This window comes from Anomalospiza imberbis, chromosome 3 (assembly GCF_031753505.1).
Source record: "Anomalospiza imberbis isolate Cuckoo-Finch-1a 21T00152 chromosome 3, ASM3175350v1, whole genome shotgun sequence".
Lineage (NCBI taxonomy): Eukaryota > Metazoa > Chordata > Aves > Passeriformes > Viduidae > Anomalospiza > Anomalospiza imberbis.
Window position 1 is genome coordinate 54,817,186 of NC_089683.1, and position 25,342 is coordinate 54,842,527.

General features: G+C 42.4%; 1 protein-coding gene across 9 annotated transcripts in view; it reads left to right on the forward strand.

Annotated features, from left to right (window-relative positions):
• The first annotated feature begins 1,372 nt into the window (after positions 1–1,372).
• L3MBTL3 (L3MBTL histone methyl-lysine binding protein 3) overlaps positions 1,373–25,342 on the forward strand; it is an 80,231-nt gene continuing 56,261 nt past the window's right edge. Inside the window, exons 1-3 of one of the 9 annotated variants that reach the window (XM_068184466.1) lie at positions 1,373–1,533; positions 11,316–11,427; positions 24,053–24,164. In XM_068184466.1, coding sequence (XP_068040567.1) covers positions 1,457–1,533; positions 11,316–11,427; positions 24,053–24,164 — 301 coding nt within the window. In that variant the 5' untranslated portion in view covers positions 1,373–1,456. The other 8 variants (XM_068184469.1, XM_068184467.1, XM_068184470.1 and 5 more) reach the window with 8 other exon arrangements.

A 25,342-nucleotide genomic window follows, 5' to 3' on the forward strand; every position in this document is an offset into this window, starting at 1 on the left:
TTCTGAAGTAAATACTCTGCTGAACAGAAGCTGAGGCTAGGAAGTCTTGTAAGAGATGGAGCATCTCTGTCTCGTGTCCAGTGCAATGCTGTCCCCGTCATGGGGATGAGAGGGTAATCCAGTATGCATCCATAATACCTAAAAGGTTGTACTTAGTCTTGTCATTTGTATTTATTTCTATTGATATTCAACTGATACTTACTACTGGCTGCCTATTAGTATTTATCATTAATTCTGTTCTAGTAATTTGGGCCAAAGTTGGAAGTGTATTTGTAGAAGGGAGCATGTATAAAAGCAAGACAAAGCTTGGTCATTGATCACTACTGGGATTAACAAAAGATGTATTGAGATTTTAGAGTTATTTTAAGAGATATATAATAATATGCTAAACTATCAAAAATTCAGAATTTACTTTGTCAATTTTTGCCTTCAGGACAGAATTACTTTTAGGGAGATGCTGTGTGGTCGGAAAAAAATTTAGGATTAGTATAATTAAGATTGCGTTCTGTGTTTTTTATACTTTGCCTCAAACGACATATATATATATATATATACAGTTTAAAAAGTATCATATTTACATCTGATCACAATCCTCCATCCTCCCTCTTTCCCAGTACACTTAGGCCTTATACAGGTCTATGTTGTGTAATGCTCTTTTGCTAACAGATCTCCTTGCAGGTGAAGTTCATCCTGGGCATTCCCATGAAATAACAAGGGCCTTCAGTTTTCACTGTTTTCTGAACCAGGGACAGAAAATAAATGAGGATGATATTTGTCTTTAGGAATACAGGGCACCGATGGAGAGTATTCAAGAAGGTGAGCTGGCTAGGTTGTAAACGAGACGAGGCCCATCACAAGGAATGTGTCCATACCGCAGGCACCCCGTATTTCGGGAGCGCAGGAGGAGCCTGGCTCCGCGCTGCCTGGCTTCAGACCATCTCCTCGGGAATCCCCTCGCCGGCCGCGGCGGAGGGCAGCCCCTCTCCCGCAGGACCCGCGCTTCCCTTACTGGTGCCCAGCTGTTCTGCCTCTGCCCCAGGTCTGTTCTGCGCAGAGGATGGGGCCAAGAGCCACAGACAGGCTTGCCCGGTTCCCCGGCGCCCAACACCTAACCTCAGCAACACCTGGCGGGACCCCCTAGGACCGGACCTCCCCCTCCCCGAAAAGTGCAAGGCGTTATTTTTGAAAGCGCCCAAAATAGCGCGCGACTGCTGCACAAGTCTCCTTATTATTCCTCCAGCGTCGGCAGTAAATCAGGGGGAGGATGCACCTCCGCCGAAGCCCTTGTCGGCAGCCGCGTTTTCGGTGAGGGCGATGCCCGCCGCCGGTGCCGGCTGCCGGGTGCCGGCTGCGGGCGGCCGGGGCGCAGCGGCAGCGCAGGCGAGGGAGGAAGAGGAGCCGCGGCGGCGGCGGCGGCGGCAGTTTCCCCTTTCCCCAGCCCTGGCTCCGCGGGCGCATGCTCACTGTGCCCGCAGCCCTGGACCATATTTGTCAGGACTACTCGAGAGACGGAGAAAGAGAGAATTTGGGGGGGTAAGGAGCGGCGGGTTCCGATCTGATCCGCAAGCCGTTTAGGGAGCCGCGATGGCAAAGGCTGGTGACGGGTTTTAATTTTCCCCCTAGGTGAGGATGAAAGTTAGAGAGAGCGCGAGAGATAAAGGGACAGACGCACCTCCTCTCCCTCCCTTACGAAACGTATCTGGGGAAGGGGAGGGGGGCTTCTCCCCGACCACCTCGAGCAGAAAGGATGGAAGTTAATGCCGGGTAAAGTGGGCAAGTGACTCGCAAGTGGCTGGGGAGCGGCCGGGGCACCGGGGATCTCACTAAATCATAAGTGTACGAGTGTGAAAGAGGAACAAAAGAAAGAGAGAGGTGCCTGGTATTTCTTTTTCTCTTCCCAAACACATGAAGGGAGTACATGTATATATATATGCGCTGTATATTTATATACATACACAGGCACGCACGCACGTATGTGTATGTACATATATATATACACGGGGGAGGGAGCTGTGGAAATGTGTTTGGGGGGGCCTTTTTTTTTGGGGGGGGGGGGAGTGGGTTCCGAAGGGAGGGGGAAGGGAAGGGGAGAGACATTTTGCAGACTTGCCCCACCAATGAGCTTGTCAGTTGGCTCCATTTAATGACACTTACGGGGCACCGCCGTGCTGTTGGGAACAATGTGATGCGGGTGCCGCGGCCGGGCGGCGGGGGGAGAAGGTGGGGGGGCACGGGTGTGCATGTGAGCGCCGGGCGGGGAGGGAGCGGAGCGGAGGGAGGGGGCTCGCTGCCACCCGAGCCCCCCCTCCGCAGCCCCGGCTCTTTGTTCGCACAGGCTGAAGGACGGGGAGAAGTGCGGGCTGCGAGGGGGCAATGCGCAGCGGAGAGGGGTGCGAAAAAGGGTTTTTTGGTCGGAAGCGGCGAGAGGTGGCGGCTGCCGGGATATACCGGTTGAATGTGCCGTGGGTCCCCGTGTGCGAAGGCCTCTACCAGCGCGCAGCAGAGAGTTTGTATTTTCCGTCGCTCCTGCACTTTGTGTGATTGTGTGCGAGAGATATTTAAAATATAATCATCTCCCAATTTCCGCCATTTTGGGGAAAGTTTGCACACACATACACATACAAAAAAAAAAAAAAAGGCAAGCTTGTAGCAATTTTTTTTTTTTTTAAGAGACGGAAAAAAAAAAAAAAGTCTTTTGCTCGAGTGCTCAGTTCCTGCCTCTGTGCGGTGCGTGCGCCGCGCTCGCTGCGGCAGACATGTGAGGCGGCGGGGGAACGGCCCCTGCCCGCTTCGGGCTGCGTGCGGCGGCGGGGGCCGGCGCCTGTCACGGCCGCCGGCTCCGCGGGCCGGCCTCGAGGGGCTGCCGGGGGCTGGCCCCGGGGTGCCGGCGGTGTGTGAGAGCGCACATACACGTGAGTGCGTATTTTGCCGACGACGGGGGCAGGGAGCGGGGGGATTGGGGGGGGCAGGCAGGGGTAGGGAATAGGACGCGGCTTTTCTGTTAAGTTGCGCGCTCTCGCCTGAAGTGCGGCCGGGGTGGGGGAGCGGCCCCCCGCGCACATGCCCGTCTCTCCCTCCCCGTCTCCGCAGCCGGTGCATATAACAACAGGATATAGGCACACTTGTTCTCGCTAGCGCGTGTGGGGCGGTGTTTTTTTCGGTGGGGGGGGGGCGGAAAGCGATTTTTTTTTTCGGGGGGGGGGGGGAGGGAGCGGCGGCCGACGGGAAGGCGCTCCCGCGGAGCGGCCGCCCGCCCCTGGCCGGGGCTTCGGAGAGGCTGCCGGGGCTACAGCGCCCGGGGCGGGGGGCGCCGCGTCGGGGCCGCAGCGGCGCCCGCTCCCCACCCCCATGGTTTTCCCCCCCTCCCCGTCGGAGCGGGCGCACGCGAGAGCGTGAGAGAAAAAGTTGCAGCGCGGGGCCGGGCGCTGGCGGCTGCGGGGCCGGGCGGGGGCGAGCCCTCCGGGGAGGCGGCGTGTGCCGGCCCCTCCCGCGGGAAGGGGTGACTTCTCTGCCGAGGGATGCCCGGAGATCGGCTGCGAGCGGCCGAGGAGCGGGTCCCCGCAGCCCCCTAGAAAAAAGAGAGCTCGCCCCCCTCCTCCTCCTCCTTCTCCTCCGCGCTGGGGGAGGGGAGAAGGGAGGAGAAGGTAACATTTTTTAAAATTTTTTTCCTTTCGCTCGGAGGCAACCTCCTTTTCCCGGATCCCGGTCCCGGGGGGTGGAGGCGAAAGCGGGGGGGGTGGGAAGAAAAAAAAAAAAAAGAAAAAAAAAGCGAGGGACCCGGTAAACAAGCAGAGTCCCTCTCTCGTTGTGCAACTTCCTCAGGAACACTTAACACCCAGTTCCTCTCCCACCCCCGCCCGCACCGCGCTCGCCCCCACCGCCGCCCCCTCGCCGGGGCAGGGGGGCACTCTTCCCCCGCTCTGTTTAATTGCCCGGGGCGGGGGCGAAGGATAAAAAGGCAAATTCGGGAGGGAAACGGAGAGACTCGAGAACCGCTTTCCCCGAGCGCTCCTCCCGAGGAGCCGGGCGGCCGCTTTTGTCTCGGCGGTTCTGCCCGAGCCTGGGGAAGACGCGGACCTGAGCCCGGGTTTTCTCCAGAAAGTTTCAAGTGCAGCAAAAACACGCCGCAAAACTGGCCAAGGAGGGACCTCTGCTGGTAGGCCGCGGGCTGCCGGCGCGGGGAGCGGCGGCCGCGCCCGCCGGGCCTCGCCGCAGCGTTCCGGCCGCCGCCGCGCTCCGCCGCGCCGGGCGCAGGGGCAGCGGGCGGGGAGCGGCCCAGGCGGCTCCGGGCGGGCGCTGCCGGGACCGCCGCGCCCCGCCGGGGGGCACGGCCTGCGCGGGAGCGGCGGGGGGCGCGCCCTGCGGCCGTGTCGCTTGTCCCATTCGAGAGCGCGGCTCGAGTCCCCGGGGTTTTTAGGCTTGAGGAGCGGTGCGCGCGTTAGGAGGCCCCCGGAGATGCGGCAGCTTCCCCCGGGGCGTGAGGGTCACGGCCCCTTCCATGTCTTTTAATTACCTGTGCTTTAGCAGCGCGATGTAAAAGCTTTACAGCGAAAGGCAGCAGGAGTTACATTTCAGTTTTGTTCTATTTTCTTTATTCCGTATAGTTGAGTGGCACTGGACTGATCATCTTTGCTGTTTCTACTCATGAATGGATGCTCAGTCGTGGGTGCTAAAAATCAGGTGGTGAGCATAAATAAGGCTCATGATATAAAAAGTTTAGCCTATGTCATTTTAGGAAATAGTCAGTGCTCAGGATTGTAACACAGTTTTCTTAGTGCAAATCTTAAAGCTGTTCAGGAACCAATGCTTTTTACCATGAAAGCTACCACGTTCCCAGAAGTCTCTATGATGATGTCTCTGTACAAGAGAAACTCCCTGAAAGCAGTGGCTGAAGGCAGCAGAGCTTTCCACTTTTATCCGGGTGGTGCCGGGTAGGTGTTATTTCCCGGTGAGACTTCAGCAGCTTTGGCTGTGGTCTCCTGAACTGGTGCTGTAGTGAAGATGGCTGAAGCAATCGTCTCAGATGGTCCTTGTTGTCAGTTGGGCAATGGTAATAAACTCTGATTTAATTTGTGGTGTATGTTTTCCCTTCAGTTTAGAGTATTTCTTTAAAAGTTTCGATAACTTGTGATGACTTCTTTTCCTCTAACTTGTTGAGGGTTTTTTTTTTTTTTTGGACATCACCTGTTCTGCGAAGAGAGATGGTTGAGTTTTAGTGGGCTGTTCAATTTAATCTTGTCTGTTTTTTAATACTGCTGGTAAGGAGGATGATGGATTGTGAGTGATGGGTGTGAGGAATCAGTGATGAGCTGGCATGAGGCTTACTGAAGAAAGTGTGTAGTCATAGCTTGTGTTCCAGTAGTAGGACCGCTCATCACAATGGGAGATGCCAGCAGCTCTTTATGAATGGGGGAGAAGGGGGAGTCTATAAATGCAGTAACCTGCTGCATGTGTTTAGGAGCTACAAAATGTGAACTAATTGTTTATGAACAGCAGAGCTTGTGGCATCTGATAATAACTGGCAGATGAGGAAGAGGAGGGCATGAGTCAGACAAAAGGGATGCTCAGATGCATATTGTATTAACTTTGGGTAGGAAATAATTTGAAACAGGTCAGGTGATAGGAGGTGTGAAGATTCGGTGCAGGCGGTGTCTGCATAGGGGAAGGAAGAAGGAACAAATAAACAGAGAAGTTTTTTGTAACTTTCTGTGCCTGGTTCAAGCAATTAAGAGAATTTAAGACATAGGAAAGTCTTTTTCAAAGTTGTTGTATACAACTCTTGCTATCTGAGTAGGTTAAATCTCCACTCAGGCCTGCACAGACAATAATAGAAATAAGGGGACCATGAAAGCTTTGCAGAGGAAGTGCTTTTCTAGTGTGAGGTACAGGCTGTTTATAAACAGTGGTAAATTTCATTAGATGACAGAATAGCTTTGGTATTGGGTAACTATTGTTGTAGTGTCTTGTGGATATTTGGAAATGAGGCAGTAGATGAAGGCTGTGTGTAATTGTTACCCAGTCTCCAGCAATGGTACAACAATAACTGTGTTAACTTGCAGACTTGGATGAGGACAGCAGGAACCTCCTTTAAATGCTGGTGCAGACCCAGGCTTCACAGCATTTTTTAGTGCTTTTGTGGCTAGATTCTTCCTGTAGGGAAAAAAGGTTTAAAGCCAAAATATTGGGAAGCAGGAGCGAACATACGCAGTAGCCTTGGAGCACCTAGTAGTCAGAAGAGTAGCAACGGATAAAATAAGATTAAATAATGCTAAGGGAACTTCATCAATAGGAACTCTGGTCCTTTTCCTGTTCCAACCTTTGAGTGGCAAAGAATTTTAAGCTGTGTCCCTTTGTGAATACATATAAAAGCTATATCTGATCTTTAAAATACCTTGCTTGTAATAAACTTCATGAGCAACAGGCAAAATAGTGAAATTTACTCAAACAACTTTTTGATACAGAGAATAGAAACATGGTAGAGCTAGTAGTTTCCAAACAAGATTCCAAATAAGAATTTTGAGGAAAATGAGTATCTGAAAATACTTATTTTAATGAAATATTAAAATAATTAAACCTTTAAACAGTACAAGGAACAACACATATTAAAATGTGGTGGGTAGCATCAAAGAATTTTACCATTTCCTGCACTGTTCCTATTGTGGTTGTTTTTCTGTAAGTGAAGAGTCTGGTGCAAAAATATGAAGGGTGAGAAAGAGACAAGTGTGAGGTGTGCCCAGCTCAAAGAGAGGACTGTGAAGACAGAAGCAGGGTTCACCCCAGTGGGTTTACAGCCAATTGGCTTTGTTTTTGCTGTCATGAAGCTCAAAATCACTTCTGTTGTCAAATATAGGGGACTTACATTGCAAGGAGTAATTCTGCTTCATGTGGCTTTGGGAGTGTAACAAGTCAGTGCTGGTAATATTCACATTCTTACATGTTAAATAAAACTAAGCTGAGTATCCACTTGTCCCTGGTGTCTAGAAGTTGATGTATCTGCAGCTCTGGTACACTGAGTTGTTCCCTTCAGATCCACTTTGTTTTCCTTATTTACTGGGTATGGGAAAATGTGTCCTTTTAGCTCATGAGTGCTACACCAGGCAGCCTTGGAGATGTCTAAAGTAAATGTATACAATATTAGGACAAAAATGCTAACCTGTTGCCTTTATTTCTGAACATCCATCAATGCTAGTGTCACCCAGACCAGTGAGGCAGAGGGAGCATGGCTTGCCTGTACAAGGATATTGTCTCTCTTGGGATCTCTTTTTCTCTTGGAACTCACTCTTGATGTCACTTGCTGTGATCTTCTCTGGCTCTGTGTTCCCAGTTTTGGGTCTTCTCATAGGAGCTGTTAGCTAGAGAGAGGATCAGTATGGGGCGAATCTGCTAGGCTGTCTTGTCATGGCAGCTACACAAATCCTCAAAAATACAGAGATGCATAAGAAGAAGAGGCAAATATTGCAGACATGTTATACCAGGCTCGCAACAATGACTGGTGGCTTTACTGCTGAGCTCTTTCTGCTGCCCAGTGACCAGTATTGAGTTGACCCCACTGGTTAGAAATCATGCAGTTATCAGTTTAGATGTTAAAAATTCGGGTACGGGTCAGGTAGTTTTTTAAAGTGCTGAGTGGAAGAAGGACTCCTATTACTACTTTCTGATGTATTCACTACATAACCCTATAATTACTTCAAAAACTACTTCTAAGTCTAATTGGCATATTCCGTCCTGCTTCTTTGCTTTATATCTTTAGTCTCTCACCAGATGAAACTACCTAATTTTTAGTACTGTTATTCTCAGTAAGTATCTCTTCTGTGAGGTACACATTTATTGTTGAACCTGTTGGTAAAAATTAAGGTTTTTCTAAAGGATGTGTCTTAATCTTATTAAATGAGCTTGTTTATTTTAATGGCTTTATTACATGTGTCTGAAACAAAGCTAATGTTGAACTATTAATATACAGCACACTTCTCTTAAGGCTGTGAGGGCTGAGATAGTTACATCCCTGAAGGCAGATTTTGGAGATGCTTTTGGAAGATGACTGTTCCAAGTACTTACTATTATGTCCTTTCCTTCACATTAGATGGCATTCACTGACAGGCCCCTTATTCATCTAGTATTTTTACTACTTTTCTGGCAGTGCAGCAGCAGCAGCAATGATACCAGATGAAATCTCATAGAAGGAGTTATACTAGTTCAGAGAACTACATCTGAGCTTTAAAAACAAAAATTTAAAAGAGTAGATAAGGCATTCTTTAGTTTTCTTTGTTCTGAGATTTAGATGTAGCTATTGCAATGAGTTCTTCCTTTTTTAGTACCTCAGTGCTGTGACAATTTTACTGATCTGTATCTTGTTTCTTACTATCATTAGTAGAGAGATAAAGGCCTATCTTTCATCTGTTCAAACTTAGGAAAGCTGGAAACAGATACTTTGTTAAAAGTGATTCTTTTTTGTAAATTAATTTCTCTCTGCGTTGCCCTGTGACCTTTTCATTCCCACCAACAACACTTCTGAAGGCTGCAGAATGTGAAACATACACAGATTGTGCCTTTGACATTAATTTCAAAAGGAAAGCAATAATGAATGTCTTTAGACATCTTCAGAATGTATCATTATTGCTGTTTGTTACCTGAGGAAAGTTTCTTATGTGCAATTAAGTCAGACTTTGTATGTTTTCTTGAGACAAGTATGCCCTGAACATTTCTGTTACCAATTTTTCATTACCTTTCATGGTTTACTCCCTTTCTAAGTAGGCTAGACTCTTTCAGTTTTCTAGCCCCCAAGTAATTTTCGTGTCTGTAATGGGAGTGGCACTATGGGAGATGACAGCATCTGATGGAGCAGCTGTACTGTCTGATGCTCCTTGCTCTCAGCAGCTGCTGAGAGGTAGCATTTCTCCACAGCCTTCCAAGTCTTTTCCCAACTTCTATCATACCTTCCACAGAAATCATTGGAGCATATTTTCTGTAATAAACCACAGGAGGGTTGAGTGAAGTGTCCTCTAAATAGAATGATAATTTAAGATTATTTAGAGATTTCAGTTAATGCAGAACACTGCTTTGCCTTTACTTAGCCTTACTAATCCTAGGGAGCTTGTTCCACCAATGTGCTTGAACCAGCATGTTTTGTGTCCTTAAAACTTCACGGGTGCCTGGAGAGATCCCATTTTTCAGCTACTCTTTAGCAGCTTGGGTCATGTATTCTTGAGGGAAGGCCTGTGCTTCTGCCACTGTGCTGCAGTTCAGTTTGGTCAAGCCTGCTTGAATTTGTTTGCAGTGGTACTTGGTGCTCAGATCAAACAGAGATTCTAAGTTGTGTTGCAGGAGCTTGCCCTGAGGTAGGGTGGTGGATTTTGCCTGGGATTATAAAAGATGAGATTTATGGCTTTGGGGAATTTCTCAGTTTGCAGAATTTGTTTAGATTTATTGATGTTTTTAAAATGAATTCTTGTACATTTTTCTTATGGTTTTCAATACTTTCTCACAGAGAATTACTTAAAGGTGGGAAAGACACGTTGAATCATTTGGTTCTTCTTACTTCAAACTTGTCATGTGAAAGATGTGAAGTTTGCTCAAAAAGCATTCTGTGAACCCCACCTATTGTATGAAATAAAGGGGAATGCAAAGGCTTTTACTCTTAGCAGTATCCAGAGCAGGTCCAGCTCCTGTTATCTTGTTGATAACTGTGTAGTTGTTGTAGTGTAATGAAAGAACTCATGGAGTGAGTTGCTCAGGTTTTTAAAGACTGCTGCTAGAAATGAAGAGGAAACCAAGGAGAAATGAAAGGGAGTTCAGACTGTGTGCCCCAAACCAAACTAGTATGTGTCTGTAGTGGTGATGTTACAGTGACTGATACGATTTTTCTGATGAATACAATGTAAATTCAATTGTTTTTCATCCATCTAAGTTAAGTAAGTGTTTTTCTCCTCAACCTTTCAATAAAAAGCTTCTAGATGACCTGAGTTTACTTCTGCTTGGTTTGCATCTTTCTCTGTTATCAGAGTGAACAAATAGCGCTTTTTTTTTTTTTTTTTTTTTTTTTTGTGAAAAGTCAAGATCTCTACTATTTGCAGATTCAGAGTGGGACCTAAGTTAGAAATTAGGTTTTAGGGTTTTAGAAAACAAGGTTAAACTCTGAGGAAGTTCTCTATCTATTTGAATTTCAAATATTGATGCTTGCAGCAAAAGTTTGCAGTCTCCAGATGGGGTATGAGGCTTAGAAAGTGTTCATTTAAAAGTTCAGAGAGTTTACATTCCAAAAAGTTCGGAAAGTGCAAATTTCAAAAGTGTTGAGGTTTTGCTAATAGTTCACAAACAATGACAGCTAATTTTGCCACAAATTATTTCAGCTGCTAGGCATAGTGCAGCATTTCTTCAGAAACAAAGTTAATAAGTCAGATTCCACATGGCACAAATAGTAAATTAGGTTCCAGGCCACAGATTTAAGGATTGCTGGGTTTGTGAGAAGTGGACAGGAGAAAGTTGGTGGCGCTCACAACTGGCTGCTAGAAACACTTGCAGTTCAGTGCAACTGATGGTGTGTTTGTGGCAGGTGAGCTGAAGCCAGGGGTCAGAGGCAAATGCAATGTACTTCTGTTGCTTGTGCAAATTTTTTATCACAGAGAGGGATGTCCAGATGCACTATTTCTGAAGGTAAATATTATCTTCTCTCCATTCACTGTTCTGAAACAGAGGGATCCAGTAAAGTCAATTCTTGCAAAGCAGTAGGTTTCTCTGGAGTATATATGTGCTTCTCTACATGGAAATAAGTTTTAATAAATGCAATTCAAAATTTATTTTTATGGAAACAGATAAAGTATATTCAAGTGTCCTGAGTCAGACCAGGAAAGTGACAGTTTCAAATTAATTTTGAAATTTTAATTTGAACTTAGGGAAAGCATTCACATCAGCATGCTATCCAGTATTAAGGAAATGCCGTTCTGTTAATCAGTGCTAAATGTATTTAGTAGAGGCATGCAGTCATGTCTTGCCTTTCCTAGAACAGATGTTTTTAAGTGTGCTTGACATGTTTTCCTCATGTCAATTTATTTGCTGTTTGAAATTTTTCTTTTCTCTCCAGTACAGCCCCATTGCCTCCTAGTGTGTGAAACAGGTATTATTTTCAAAGTTTCAGAAAGATTTCCCCTTACTTTTATTACATCATGTGTATTATCACCCTTGTCATCAGTTGTCCATGTTACCAGTGTGCAGAGGGAAGCATGTGATACAAATCTGTGAAATGCATTAGAAGAAATATCTGGTGATACAAGCATTAAACCACTTACAGAATTTTCAGATAACTTTTTTTTTTTCCCCAGTACATGCATCATGAATGAATCTGCGTCTAGTGGAAATGGTCAGGAGTTTGATGTATTTAGTGCAATGGACTGGAAGGATGGCATAGGTACTTTGCCAGGAAGTGACCTAAAGGTAAGATACGTAATTTTTTCAATAAAAATATTAAATGACAAAAAGATGCATTTGAAAAGCTGGTGTGTAGGTATCTGTTTTTATGAATAAAACATGAATCTGCAGTTCTGAGTTAAGAGACTGTAGCCTGTTAGGTTTTAGCTCTGGAGTTTCTTGATTCAGTTTGTGGTGCTGGCACAGACAGCCATCATCCCCGTAGGAAGGCATAAATTAGCACTGCCTCACTATACAGACAGAATTAATCAAATGCACAAAATCCCAAAGAAATCTCAAAAGTGTGAAAATGCAGTCCACTTAGAGCATTATATTACTGTCTCACTAAGAATTTTCATACTGTCATTGACTCTCACGGTCTTGCATTCTTAGGTCTTTTTATTTCTAAAAATAGTTTATTTTTGCTATGCTTTTGTTATGTGGGTGCCTAGAAAGATGAATAAAGTGAGTGCTTCTGAGCCGGTTGCAGCTTAGAAATTTGAATTATATTGGAGTAGTAATTTTGCTTACATTTTTCACACTGGTTGAGTTTCCTGAATCAGTCATAACTCTTTTGTTTTCAGTTTCTTTTTATTTATCTGTCGTCAGAAGGTGTCCTTTGCTGTGCTTGCAGTTTGGATATTAGAGACTGTCTTGTACCTATTCCCTCTTAATTAAAGTCAATATTTTTGTATAATTCAAACTAATGTGTTTTGCTTGTAGTTTGTGTTTGAAAGGAATCTCACAAGAAAATACGTGGCATTTAAAACAACTTTTTATCTTTTGATACCTGGTATGATTTCTATTGTTGAAGTAAAAATTTAAAAAATGTTTGAAATTTGGGACATACATGTTGTGAATGTGTTTTTGTGTTGGTGTTTATGTAGTTTGTTTGTTTGTTTTTGTGGGTTTGTTTGAATTTTTGCTTTTAGTCACAGAACAGTAGAATAAATTTACAGAATAATTTTCTTTGCAGAGGACTTCAGGCCACCACCCAGACTGAGTACCCCAGACTTCAGGCTGGGTTAGATCAGGTTGCTCAGGATTTGGTTATCTGCAGGGCTGGAGATACCACAGTGTCTCTGGGCAACTTGTTCCAGCATTGTTTATGCTCATAGTAATTTTTTTCTTTTATGGATACTTTGTTGGAATTTCTCCTTTTGTATCTTATGCCTGCTGCCTCTTGTCCTTCTCCCGTGCACATCAGAGAAGAACCTGGCTCCATCCCCTCTATATCCTCCCATTAACTGCTGGAAGACAGCAGTAAAATCTCACCTTCTCTTCTTAAGACTGAGGAAATGGATTCACTCAGCTTCTTGCATGTCGTCTGCCACAGTCCAACCAGTATCTAGTTTGGTGGACTTGCTGCAGTATGAGAGTGCCTTTCATGTAGAAAGATTCCTAGCAGACACAGCAGCCTGCACATGCTCTCATCAATATTCACTAAAAGAGAATGTTGTGTTCCCCTGTCCTGCTGGCTGCCCTCTTGCTCAGGCAGCCTGGGGTACTCCTGGCCACCTTTGCTGCCAGGGCACATTGCTGTCTCACATTCAGCTCACAGGTTTTCTGCAAAGCTGCTCTCAGATAGTCAGCCCCTGGTCTGAACTAGTGCATGGAGATGCTCTGTCTCAGGTGCCTGCTTTGGTGGACCTTCATGGCATCTTGTGAGCCCATCTTCTTCAGCTTGTTGAGGTCTAGATAGACGGGCAACCCTGCCCTTCATTTCATCAGCCATTCCCTTCAATTTCACAGTTTGCATTTCATAGAGAAGCCTTTCTTGTACCTTTGCTAGTTTATTCTCTGGCTGAGTTTTGGATTTCTTAATTCCATGACTGTATACTACAGCAATATCACTATGTATCTTGTCTGTGAAGTTTCCTTTTCCATGTTCTGCTTACCTCCTTTTCCTTTTTGAACTAAGTCAGGAGTCCCTGGTTCATTCTTGATGGCCTTCATCCACGTTTGCCTAACTTGTACATTGACATGCCTCATTCTCTTCATGTGAAGTCCTTGGAGAGAGAGACAGATTTCTTGGGCCTATTTCCCCTTTAAAACAGTCTCCTGTAAAATCCTGCCAAGCAGATCTCTGAACAAGCCAACATATGCCTCTTCTGAAGTCCAGTGCTGCTCTTTCATTATTTGTTTCTCTGGCTTCTTTCAGGATTTCAGACTTCATCATGTCATAGTGATGATGATAGCCAATGTTGTGATGGACATCCACGTCCCTGAACAGTTCTGTATTTTTAAGTCTAGGCTTTAAAAAATTCTTTCTATTTTAATATGCAACATTGTGTGAAAGGGAACCATAGTATTGCAATATTTGAGCAATACAAAAGGGAACAGTGCAAGAAAATACAATAATCTCATATAAATCACTGGTTTGTGCTTTTTTCAGTTGTGGTTGCCCTGTGTCATACAAAACTGAAGCAAAGTTAGAGTCACTAATGAGTAGAGGAATGGAAAAGTTTCCATGTAAAGTGAGGGAAAGGAGCTGGGAGGTAGCTCAGGGTGACTTCAAGAAATCATATAGAAGATTCTTAACTATGTCCTTTTCAGGAAAGCATGAGCTTAATTTTAAGGCTGCTCTTTTTTCTTTTTTTTTTTTTTTTTAATTTATTTATTTTAATTTGGAAACAAACATATTTGTTTTTTGTACAGAGATTCTTTCTTTCTTCCAAGCATTAGGGGAGGTGCACTCAGAGATGCAATAGTAGTGCACCCAGAATGGTGAAATATACAGAGTATAGGCCAGGCAGCTCCTTTTTGGGTTATTATTTGGGGGTTTGCTTGCTTGTTTGCCTTTTGTTGGATACAAAAGCAAGGGGTTGAAGGGATGAAAGGGATGAAATTGAAATGGAGCCATTTTGACTGACTGAAGGAAGAACGTTTTCTAACAATGCAGAATTAGCCCAAGAAGGTCACTGTACCAGAGAACATCAAGATTCAGTGAGACTAGGTGTTCACACAGATACCAAAAGCAATTTGAGCTGTTAAAATACTAAGGACTTCTAAGCTTTTATGATAATTGTAACGACTCATATTTCAGGACTGCTTCTAAATAGTGATGGTTAAAATGGTTAAAAATGACTAATCTCTTGAAATTGTGAATGTGGTCATGGAAAATATGTTATGCTCCTTGTGGAATTCTCAGAATAGGGTCAATGAGGATTATTTACCTGAACTCTCCTGGTCACAGAGTATTTTATTAATGTGTCCTGAACCTAAAGAAAATGACCTTACAAAGCAGTAACTTTTTGTAAGCTTGTATGTGTCTTTCAAAAATTGTACTAGACTTGTTCTACTAAAGGTATTAAATGATTGTTTTGTATTTACATTGAAATGCGCTAGAAAAATCTGGTGAAAACACTGTAATAGCAAGATACTTAAACACAAATATTCTATTTTTACAGCTTGGTAATAGATTAGAGTGTCTGAGGCATTTCATAGCAAATAATAAGCGATAGCTTAAATAGCCATTGTTGACAAAGTATTGTTTAATTTCTCACATTTAGTCTTTTGTCTTCTTAAAATGTTAGGGGAAATTGAACAGTCATTTTGGCAAACCTGTATTGTTATCAGCATATTAACATTAAGTTAAATGTATACCAAAATATTGAAATGCTGCTTTCTAATATAGACATTTTAGGGAGTTACCTTATTGAAGTCCTTATTTTTAGTTGTATAAATAATATAGCATTTGCTTGTCTTTACTGCTTGCATGATGACGTGTCATACTTATTTTAATGTATGCATGTTTTAAGATATCTCTTTTATTGTGTGCTTTATTAAAATCCAGCCTGGGGTTATCAGGCAAGTATATATGAGCAACGATTCTTTTTAGAAACACTTCATTTTTGTGAATATGAGTTCCTGAATGGTGCAAAGTTGGTAAAATACTATTGTAAGTAGAGCAAAATGTTTTTGAAACATTTAAAAATAACTTTTCTCAATGTTTTCTTAAAATTTCTTAAATCTAACTTTTCTTATGGTACAGAAGAACATCTAAATCAGGAATAGATACTTGGATTATTTCTTTTTGTTATTTCCCAGTTGAATCAAAATGAGGGAGCCAAATAAGATATCAAGCTTCCATTCCCAGCCATGACACAGTCTCTTATTCCTGAATCTGTTTCTATTCCAGTAAAATGCTGAAAATGTTCTTTTCTTACGACTTTGGGCACTTTTAATTCTTAGGGTTTTGTCACTTGTAGTTGGAGAAAGCTGTGGAAATACATTCTTATACAGATTTTGTTAAAAAATCTTCAGCAAAAGTCGAGTTCACTCCTTGAATACTGCTTTGAGCATGCTATGTGACAGATAAATAGTGAGTAGTTGTGGAAAATGCTAGAATTTCACATCACACAGGGAATGGGGAGAATTAAAAATTGTACAGTATGATGCACTGAAGACTGAACAAAAATTTTAGCATTGTATATTAGTTCTTTCAAGATGTGTAAATAAAACAGAAAACTTGAATTCCAGTAGAATTTAAAATAGTTTACAAATTACAGAATGCCTTCATGTGGCAGGCAAAGTAATGTGTGCTCATCTGAAAAACATCAGTGCTTACCAGTTACTCTGCATGGTGTGAATGTAAATGTGAAACACTCCTCTTTTTTCTCTTTTTTTTTTCTTTTTTTTTTAAATCTCTGTGCTGAGTACACACAGTAACACCATGGCTTCAAGATTTAAATATACTCATTAAATTGGAAAAGCTGTAATAATTTACAGTCACTTCCTACTGTAGTGACAGAAGTTTATGAAATACTTCTTAATGCATTTTCTAGTGCAGTGTTTGGAAAGTGAGCAGTTATACACTGCCTGGACAGAATTTTGGTTATTTCCAGCTTGCAAATTGTCCTTGAACATAAAGGAAAAAAAAATAAAATTTAATGATGAAAAAATTAACCTGTAAATAAAGTTGGGCAGCAAATATTGTAGGAAACCAAATAGAATAGTGGATATGAATGGTGGAATAATGGCCAGTGGTGTTTGGTATTTCCAGCAGTGCTGTAAAGAATGTAAGAGTGATTTGGATTGCTGTGTTTTGAATGCAGGGGTGCCGCAGCTACTCAAGGCAGTAAAGTACATCTTCCACCTGCCTTTTCTGAAGTTGCGTTCCAGCTTTCCTGGGATAATTAATGATTTTAGAACAACTTATTTTCTCACACTGTTACGGAAACATTGGTAGCGTCTCGGGCGATAACGTCGTACAGTTCTTTTACAGTGCAACGCTGTTGCTGTTCTCTCATGGCGGCATGGGCTGCACTTGGAATCCGGAGAGGCAGGGAAGGTCCATAAGAGTGGTGTCCATGGGAAATGTCAACCTCCTGTAACTGATTAAATCACTGCAGGCACTGGGAAGGTGCTGCTCCAGAGAGAAGTTGGATTCCCTTCAGGGAAGGTGGTAAGGAATAGCTTAGGTAGCAGAAAGCAAGTTACATGGGGACTTCCTCTGACCATATGTGAACCTCAGCAGATCTACCTAGTGGCCTGGTTTTTCCACATGAAATTAACTTTATTCTGTTGCAATCTAATGTAATTAATTAGCTCTTGCTCTGCTTCATTGCCATAGATTTCTGGTTAAAACTTGGCAATGTCATAAAATGAGTGAACCTTATGTAAAGAAAAAAAAGACCAAAAAAGGAAATTCCACTATTAAAATCATTAAAACTGCAAAAGCAAGAAATGCTGGATTTAAGTTTGCCTTTGGATCTTTATTTGGGTTCCCTCGTGTGTATTCATGGTAGTCTTCCCTTAAGTGTTAACACAGTATTTTACCACAAAACCTTTTGTGCTATTTGCTGTAGTTGCTGTTAAATTTGCAAACAAGTGGGCAGAGGGTTTCAGGAAGGAAAAGTAATAGTTTTGTGGCTATTGCAGGTAAATCCCACACAGGAACACTTAGCACCACACTTGTTTCTACTGCAGCCTTTCTGCGCAATGCTGAACAACTCACTGGAACCAAATTTTTGGCAGGTAGCCATTTTTTATTTGTTTGCTAGCTTGGGCTTCCCATGAGATAGTAGTGTTTTGTGTCTAGAAATATTCTGGCCAAAATAATTTGGAGCCAGGGTTGCCTTGTAGGTCAACTTCTGGATCAATAAGCGTCATCTTGGCAGGCCTTGACTTCTGGCTCTGTTGCTGATTTATGTGTCACCTTAAAAAAGTCTGTTTAGCTGCAATTTCCTACTCAAGTGGAGATAATAAGGCAGACTGAGTTTGCAGTGTAGAGAAATCAGTGGGAAGCCCTCTGGTACTGAGATAATTCTTGAGCACTTGAAGTGGGATGGGGGGAGGTTTGGAAGAGCCTGAGGAGTGTCTAAGAATAAAGTAGATAAACATTACTGTAGACAAGACTGAGGTATTGGTATATACTGGGAAAATGTCGGTCTCTCTTACTAAAGGGATATGTTTTCTGATGGTACCTTAGCTTTCTGTTCAGCAGTGATGAGAGAATGCTCCTATTATTTTTATTTTTGGAAGGATATAATTTGATAGCAATTCCTTCCTGCTTGTGCCTGCCCAGATAGGAAAAAACCCTTTCTTTTTGGATGCAAATTGTTCTCTCTTCTTTGTTACTTCAGGATTAGCCTATTGCAGTGCTACTGAAGCATATTAAAATCAGCCTAAGATTGGTGGAAGTGCTTGCCTTTCTTGCTGACAGCATCTTTCCAGTGAGAGTGGGTCTGGCCTTGCCCCTTGGTTGTGGTGAGGAATTTAATTTCTGCTGATTGTGATTTAGGGAGCCCTACATATGCTGTGATCCCACTTAAGTTGGTCTTTTGCCATACTTGCAGAGTAGCAGTGTGCAGGCAGGATCCTTTCTCGTGATTGAAGAAGCAGAATTGGCAGGTGTGGGAAGAGCACAATTCCCCAGTATTCTCTATCCCTAAAAGAGTCAAAATTTTGTGACGAGGCAAGTGTAAGGGATCACGTGCTTACTGAGTGCTTTAAAATAAGCTGGGAGCAGAGTACTCAGAAGGATGAAGAGCTACCAAAGGGAGTTTTTTTTCCTTTTGTAAGTGGCTGAGAACAGAGATTTTGTTTCAGGAGTTACTTTACACTGCATTGTAACAGTAATTGCTAGAGTGCCTAAAGCTTTTTTAGATACGTGTTCTTTGTTGTACTTTGGGGTTTTTTAAAAAAGAAAATAAACAGTCATTCTGCTTTCAAACCATGTAGAGTAAATAAGACTGGCTTTACTGCTTGAAGAAAGAGTATAAAAATACCAGCAGCTGCCTCATTTTTCTGAATGCTATTCAGCCCTTGCCTGGGGCAGGGGTTCTGTGGAAAAAGTAGTATGTGATTGTGCATGTAAAGAGTGTATCACACACACAGGGAAGAGGGGTCTGGCTGAATGGACAAGCTCTGGCATTTAATAACTTATTCAACTTAAGTAATATGTTAAAAATAGTTTAGCATGTAGCAGGATGTGGTTGGACAATTCAATGGCGACAGACAATTCCTTCATTTTAAAAAGAGTGTAAAATGCTAGGAAAGCTCTGATTTATTTGAGGAGTCCCACTGAAACCACTGTGACTAAACAGCGATTAACACCAAGAATGATGGTAACTTTTTGCTAGCTAGAGATCAGAGTGTAGTTCTTGTATCACTGAAGTCCCAGGTGTCAGTCCTCTTGACAAACTTCTGTGGAATTCTGTGGCTTTAAGCGTAGCTACTTCATAGGCATCAAGTGTACTGAACATTTACTCAATTTACTTGTGTTTTGGATATTAAAAACTTGGCGAATTTCTTCTGAGAATGTCCACAATCACTGTTGTGGTGTCAAGATGTGTTTTGTTGCTGAAGTTACTGTCAGAATGGAGCAACAATTGTCTTTATTGCAATGAACTCTCTGTCCTTGTCTTGCCCAGTAGATGGTGATGTTGGCTGATTTTTCTAATTTATTTTAAAGCTGTGCATTAACATATGTGGAGGTTTTGTTCTTTTTTTTTTTTTTTTTCCTTTGCACTTCGATTGATCTTCCTTTATTTTTGGTTTTTTTGTCTGTCCTCCCAAATAATAATTTTACCATATATAAAACAATAGCAACTTTTATTCTGATTTGATACCTGTGGGAACTGATGAGATCTTTTACATTCTTAAGAGGGCACAAGTAACAGCAAGCATTGATAGTCTGATCTGTGTTGCTCTGAATTGGTCACATGTAACCGTGGGGACTTAATTTGAAACTAGATTGTATGCATTTGTTCCCAACAGGTTTGAGGTCTTAAGACTTAATCTACAATATGATAGATATTTTTCATTGTTTGCAATTTTTTTTCACCCCACAGAGAGACAAATGCTCAATAGTACTTTTATGAAATGTGGAAAAGAGAACTGAAAGCCCTTTTAGCATTTAATTAGCCCTACATAAAACCACAGTGTCTTCCAGCCAGCAGGATAAGGCAAAGAACATCCATTAGAAATGGAAATTCTCTAAACCCACTGGAGTTATGCTTTGTCATGTTCCCTGGAATTTCTGTGGTTCAGCGTAGCACATGGTGGGCAAAGAATGACAGGCTGAACAGGAAGATGGAGAATATTTTTGTAAGAACAGAAGGACCTTGTGCTTAGCACAATAAAATTGAGTTTGAGGAGGTACATAATTCCTTGCTCTATCATATACCAAGAGAGTAAGTGTTAGGGTACTACAGCTATGTATTCAATAGGGTAATGTGGCTTCAGAAAAAATGGGTACAAACTGACAATGAATACATGGAAATTAAAATATAAAAGGAAGTTTTTCAAGACGGAAATTCAGGAATGGACTTTCAGTTCACTGGTAACAGAAAACCTGTCATCTTCTGAAACATTTATGAAATACTTTGTGTGATACTATTGCTTGTAGTAGCCAAAAGCTTCATATTAGTGGATTATGATACTTGTTTCAGTCCTGTGTAAATTTTCAAACAATTTTAATTTTTTGGAAAATATTTTTTGAAAGTAATTTTGGTCCCAGTAGAAAAACTTAGCATGTGGATGGACAGAAATGGTTCAGAAAGTATTGATAATGTTTGATTATTGTTTATTTAAGCCTTGGCTTCCCTCAATATGTTCATTATCTATTGAATGAATATTAAAATTTTCCTGGGGATAAAATTAATAGTCATAAAAGCTAAAGTTTTAATATATCAAGGCATCATTTCCTGAGAACGTGAAAATGTATCTCAGCTCTGAGTGGAAGGAATCTCTAATGATGTTTAAATGGATGCTTGATCCTTGTGGATCCTTGATCCTTCTTGATCCTTGTGGAAACTGCAGACAAGGCAGCTGAGTAAGTTCTGTGTTGTATACTTACCTATTAGCAGCTGGACTCTTCCTGCCATCTCAGTTACAATATGTTTGCATTAAAAGAATTGCAGTTACTTGAACATGTATATTTTTGCCCTCATTACTTGCCTGTACCTGAAATTTTGGAAATTAAATTTCCTATCCAGATGCTATATTTATTCCTGTTTCTCTTCATGTGAATTTGTTCAGGAAAGCCGTTGAGGTTTCTTTCTCTTCTCTGCTGCTGTCTGATCTTCTAAGACCACTGGCTTCATAGCATGGGACAGAGAATCACCTTAAGAGATTACTTAAAATTTGCCAACAGGCATTTGACAAAAGCCAAGTGGATTGAATTTATACACAATAAGCTTAATAATTTATTATCTCTAAAACATTGAAGTGACAAAAATCAGTCTTTTTTGTGAGTTTATTTGTTAAGTGCTTAGTTATGGCGGCCTTTGTTTCCATCAAGGGGAATTTCACCATTTGATGCAATGAAGGCAGATTGAAGGGAAATCCTTTTATCCAATGCAAATTTCTGTGTTTACTAAAGGAGTTTTGTGACTTGAAAACAAATTTTTATTTCTCAGAAAGCTATGGATCCATCCTCAGAAGCTGGCTCAATGGCACTGTCACCTGCTGTGACATTTCAAACTGTCAAGACACCTGGGGAAGTGCTTGGGAGGACTGCCCTTACTGTATTTTAGCTTGGAGGAAATATTATGATGAAAACTTTACATTTAGGTTTTCTGTTGCCTACACTCCAAGTAGAAGAGACTTACAAATGTGTTGAATTTTTTTCATAGGCACATAAACCACCATTAATCTAGATCCTTTTTTGTCATGCTTCCAGCAGTATACACTAGTTGGCATGTTGCTCTGGCAGCTATTATCCTGTGACGACTTTGTGCAGCATGCTGCTTTGTACATCTATTTATCCTGTTTTTAAGTAGTTAAGCTTTGTCACAAGCTGTTCATGTCTTTTCCTCCCCAGCTAAAACCAGAGTATTACTTCCCAGGTCTGAGGTGTTGCCCTGGTTAGCCACAAAGAGCTTGGGGTATGCATTAGTGCTGATGCTGTCACTGGGAAAACAGGGAGTGAGAGCAGTCATGAATTCAAGTTTGCCTCCAAACAGCAGCTGACACCGATAAAGGCAAGGCTGCAGGAGTTACAGGAGTAACCAGGAGTTACAGTGATCAGTGAAGCAGTGCCCAGTTGGACTGTTGGGCCCTCCCGCCTGCTAAGGCAGTGGCAAGTTGTCACTCCCCATCACTGAGACCGTCTTAGCGTGGTTGCCTGGCTTTGAGGAGCTCCTTGAGGAGCTTTTCTTTAATAGTTCAGCTCTTGCTGCTGTTAACAGCCTCCAGGGAAAGAGAGGCTGGGAGCTGTCTTCCCTGCGGTTGTCTGTCTTCCATTGTTTGGTGCCTGTCAGTCAGCAGTGAGCCCTCTGGAGCCAGATGGGCTGGCAGGTCACTGCATTACCTGGGGGGATGTCCTTGCATTCCACAGTAGGCCCCGGTGGAGGAGGAACTTGTGTGTGGTATCAGGCCATTGATTGAACCATGCAGAAACAGTCCAGGTATTTAGGTATCCCAGGACTGTTCAGAAATACCTTTGGCATGTGGAAGTTCCAGCTGACACTGGATGAAGGTGTGGGAGAGTGTTTCGAGGAGCTGCTCAGTAACCTCCCTATGCCCAGCCTGTGGTAGGCTGCAGCAACCTGCAGGTGTCTTGGCTCATGTTCACAGCTTGCCTGCTGTGACACAGCTTTTGCAGAGTTGGAACTCTTGAAAGCTAGGAAGGTTTTCCCTCTGACATCCACTTGTTGCAGAGGCAGCAAAGCACAAATAGCAGAAATGAGCTTAACCAAAATAGGAACAAGACTGAGTGCGTAAGTCAGCTGTAAGACTCTTCTGAATAGTAACTCTACTGCTTTTCTGTGGTTGGAACAGCATGAATGTCTCTCCACAAACTGAAGCATCAGCACGTGATGTTTAGTGCATTTGGTTGCCTTTCAAAGTTGAACTCATGGTGTTTCAGTCCAGATGGATTTATCAGCAGTTTGTCCATGCTTTCATATCTGTAGTGAGCACAGCTGATCACAAGCAAAAATCTTAGCTCCAGACATCTTATGATTGTGTGAGAGCCTCTTCTTCCCTTTCTACCTCCTAGCCTATTTCTTAGCTGTTCACATTCCTTAGGACCTGTTGGCTCTTTGCAAATATTAAGGCTGGAAGGACTGTATTAGTGAAAGCACACTTTATACGTGTGTGTATATAGAGGTCACCTTTGCTTGCAGCCAGAATGGCTTATTTTCAGTACTGTACCATGGCAGGGTCCAAAGTGAGGGAGTGTGATGTGTTCAACAGCCTCTGGAGGCACAGAAAGGGTCAGTGTAGTGCCAGGCAATTGTTTCCGTTCCCATTTTCTCGAGGTAAAGTTGCCTGACCAGAGAAACAGAAATAGGCTTCATGCTATGGTGTTGAAGGAATATCCTCTCTGGTGGATGCTGGGGAGCTTTGAAGGACTCTCTCTGATGTAATTTTCCCTGTTGATAGCTGTTGATAAGAGCACCACACTGATAAAGACCTGTTCTCTGTGGCAAAGGCACCCCTTCACTGTTCAGAGCAGGGATCAGGGACAAAACACTGCCTTGAGCTAAACCCATGTCACCAGCTGGGCCTGCAAACCACATAGTGACTGGGAGGCAGAATTATTTTCATGTGGCAGTGCTGTAATCACTACAGCATTGGGAAGAAACTTTTCTTCTGGCAGCAGGACAGCTATAACTCGTGGTGCTCCAGTGTAAGCACAGCATGTGGGGCATTGTTGAGCCTTGCGTCTGGCTGACAGTAATATCACATTTAGCGTGTAATTAAACACCTCATAAACTGCCTTGAGATGTTTGTTTATGTGTGCTTTTTAGTGGGGAAGTACTGTGTTTTCAGAGAATGCTGAAATTTCTGTACTCTGTGAAGCATTTGGTGTGTGATGTTCATTCAGCTCCCTTGTCCTCAGAAAGAATACTCAGTGTCTGGAGTGTGTTATTTTGCTGGCAGTGAAAAGCATATGGCATGGGGATGTTTCCATGAATTTCTGTTACTGTTTTTTTATATGTGTGTGTGTAAGTTAGATATTGGAGGCATCTGAATCAGTATCTATTGCGAACTAATATTTATAGATATCAAAATGAATTCAGATTTGGCTTGATAGAAACAAGAATGGCTTGTTCTCAATTCCATGGGGATAAGCAGAAACAGAAAATAGGCAATATGATGAGGATACCATGTAAAAACTATATTGAATAGAAGATACTTCAAGAGACTTCCAGTAAATTTTTACTATGCTCTGTGTGCTATTTGTTTTGTCTTACAGTTTCGAGTCAATGAATTTGGGGCCCTGGAAGTAATTACAGATGAAACTGAGATGGAAAGTGTTAAAAAGGCAACTGCTACCACAACCTGGATGGTTCCAACTGCTCAAGAAGGTCAGTTAAGAAGCAGTAAACATTTTCTGTGGTAGACTGTAGTTTCTTTAATGCATCAACTTTCCTTAAAGCTTGCATCCAAAGAAAAAAAAACAAAATAATTTACTTACTTTAATGGACAAAGTATCTCTTACGAAGTAACCCGTTTCTTGGGGTGTAAATTAGTATGAAAATCAATTAATTTCAAGTTGAAAGGAAATAATTCCACCGTTAAACATCTGAAGTTCAATTACAGCCACATTTTTTTTTCCTTACAGTAATTTTCTCTAAATTTAGAATTGGTATTTTCCCTCTATTTAATTTGCAAAATAATAAGTTTCTTTTAATTACTGAGAATTTTAAATTACTGAATTTTTTGTTTAGCTGGTTCTCACAGACTGCCCACAGATTTTCCCAATGGCCTAGAGTTGATTTGTGCACTGCAAACTGCCTTGGTATGGTCAGCACAGCTGCTGCCACCGATGTTAGATGTGCAGTGTGTACCCCCACAGATGCCTTGCTCTTGCCAACTACACTTTCTTTTGAGCATTAAAATCAGTCTGCAGTAACAGTTAATGTTTATCTTAAATGGTAAAATTCTAAGAGTTGTAGTATCTTTCTGCCAGATCAAGTGTCTCCTGGATTTAAAATACTGAAGTAAGAAACACCTGTTTTGTTCAAGGAAAGTAAGAAACACCTGTTTTGTTCAAGGAAAGTTGGTTTACATGATCATAAATTACTGCAATCTTTTTACACTGACTCCAGTAATGATGGAGTAGTGTGAAAGAGAATATCACAACTGGTTTTGTGATTATTTACAGCTACCTAGTTTTTTTCCTCATTGGTATTACATTTTATCAACTTTCTTTTAAAATATGTATACTGTAAGGCCTTTGAAAAGCAGACATCACAATTTTTGTTTCATAATCATCCCTATAAGCACGAGAAGTCAGTGAGAGCTTTCCTTTGCTGCTCCCTCACTGTTAGTTCATAATTGTCATGTGGGACATTAACACTGATAGGAAAGTGGTTTGGGCCCTCCCGAGGTCTGAAGCTGCAGACCACTGTTAATGTGTTCTGTTGCAAGGCAGTGATAGTTAATTCAGGTTTCAAATCTGTGATGAGAGTAGCATCACTGTGACAGTGTAGTAGCACACCAGGTTTTCTGCTTAGACTGAGAGATCAGTTACCGACAGCAA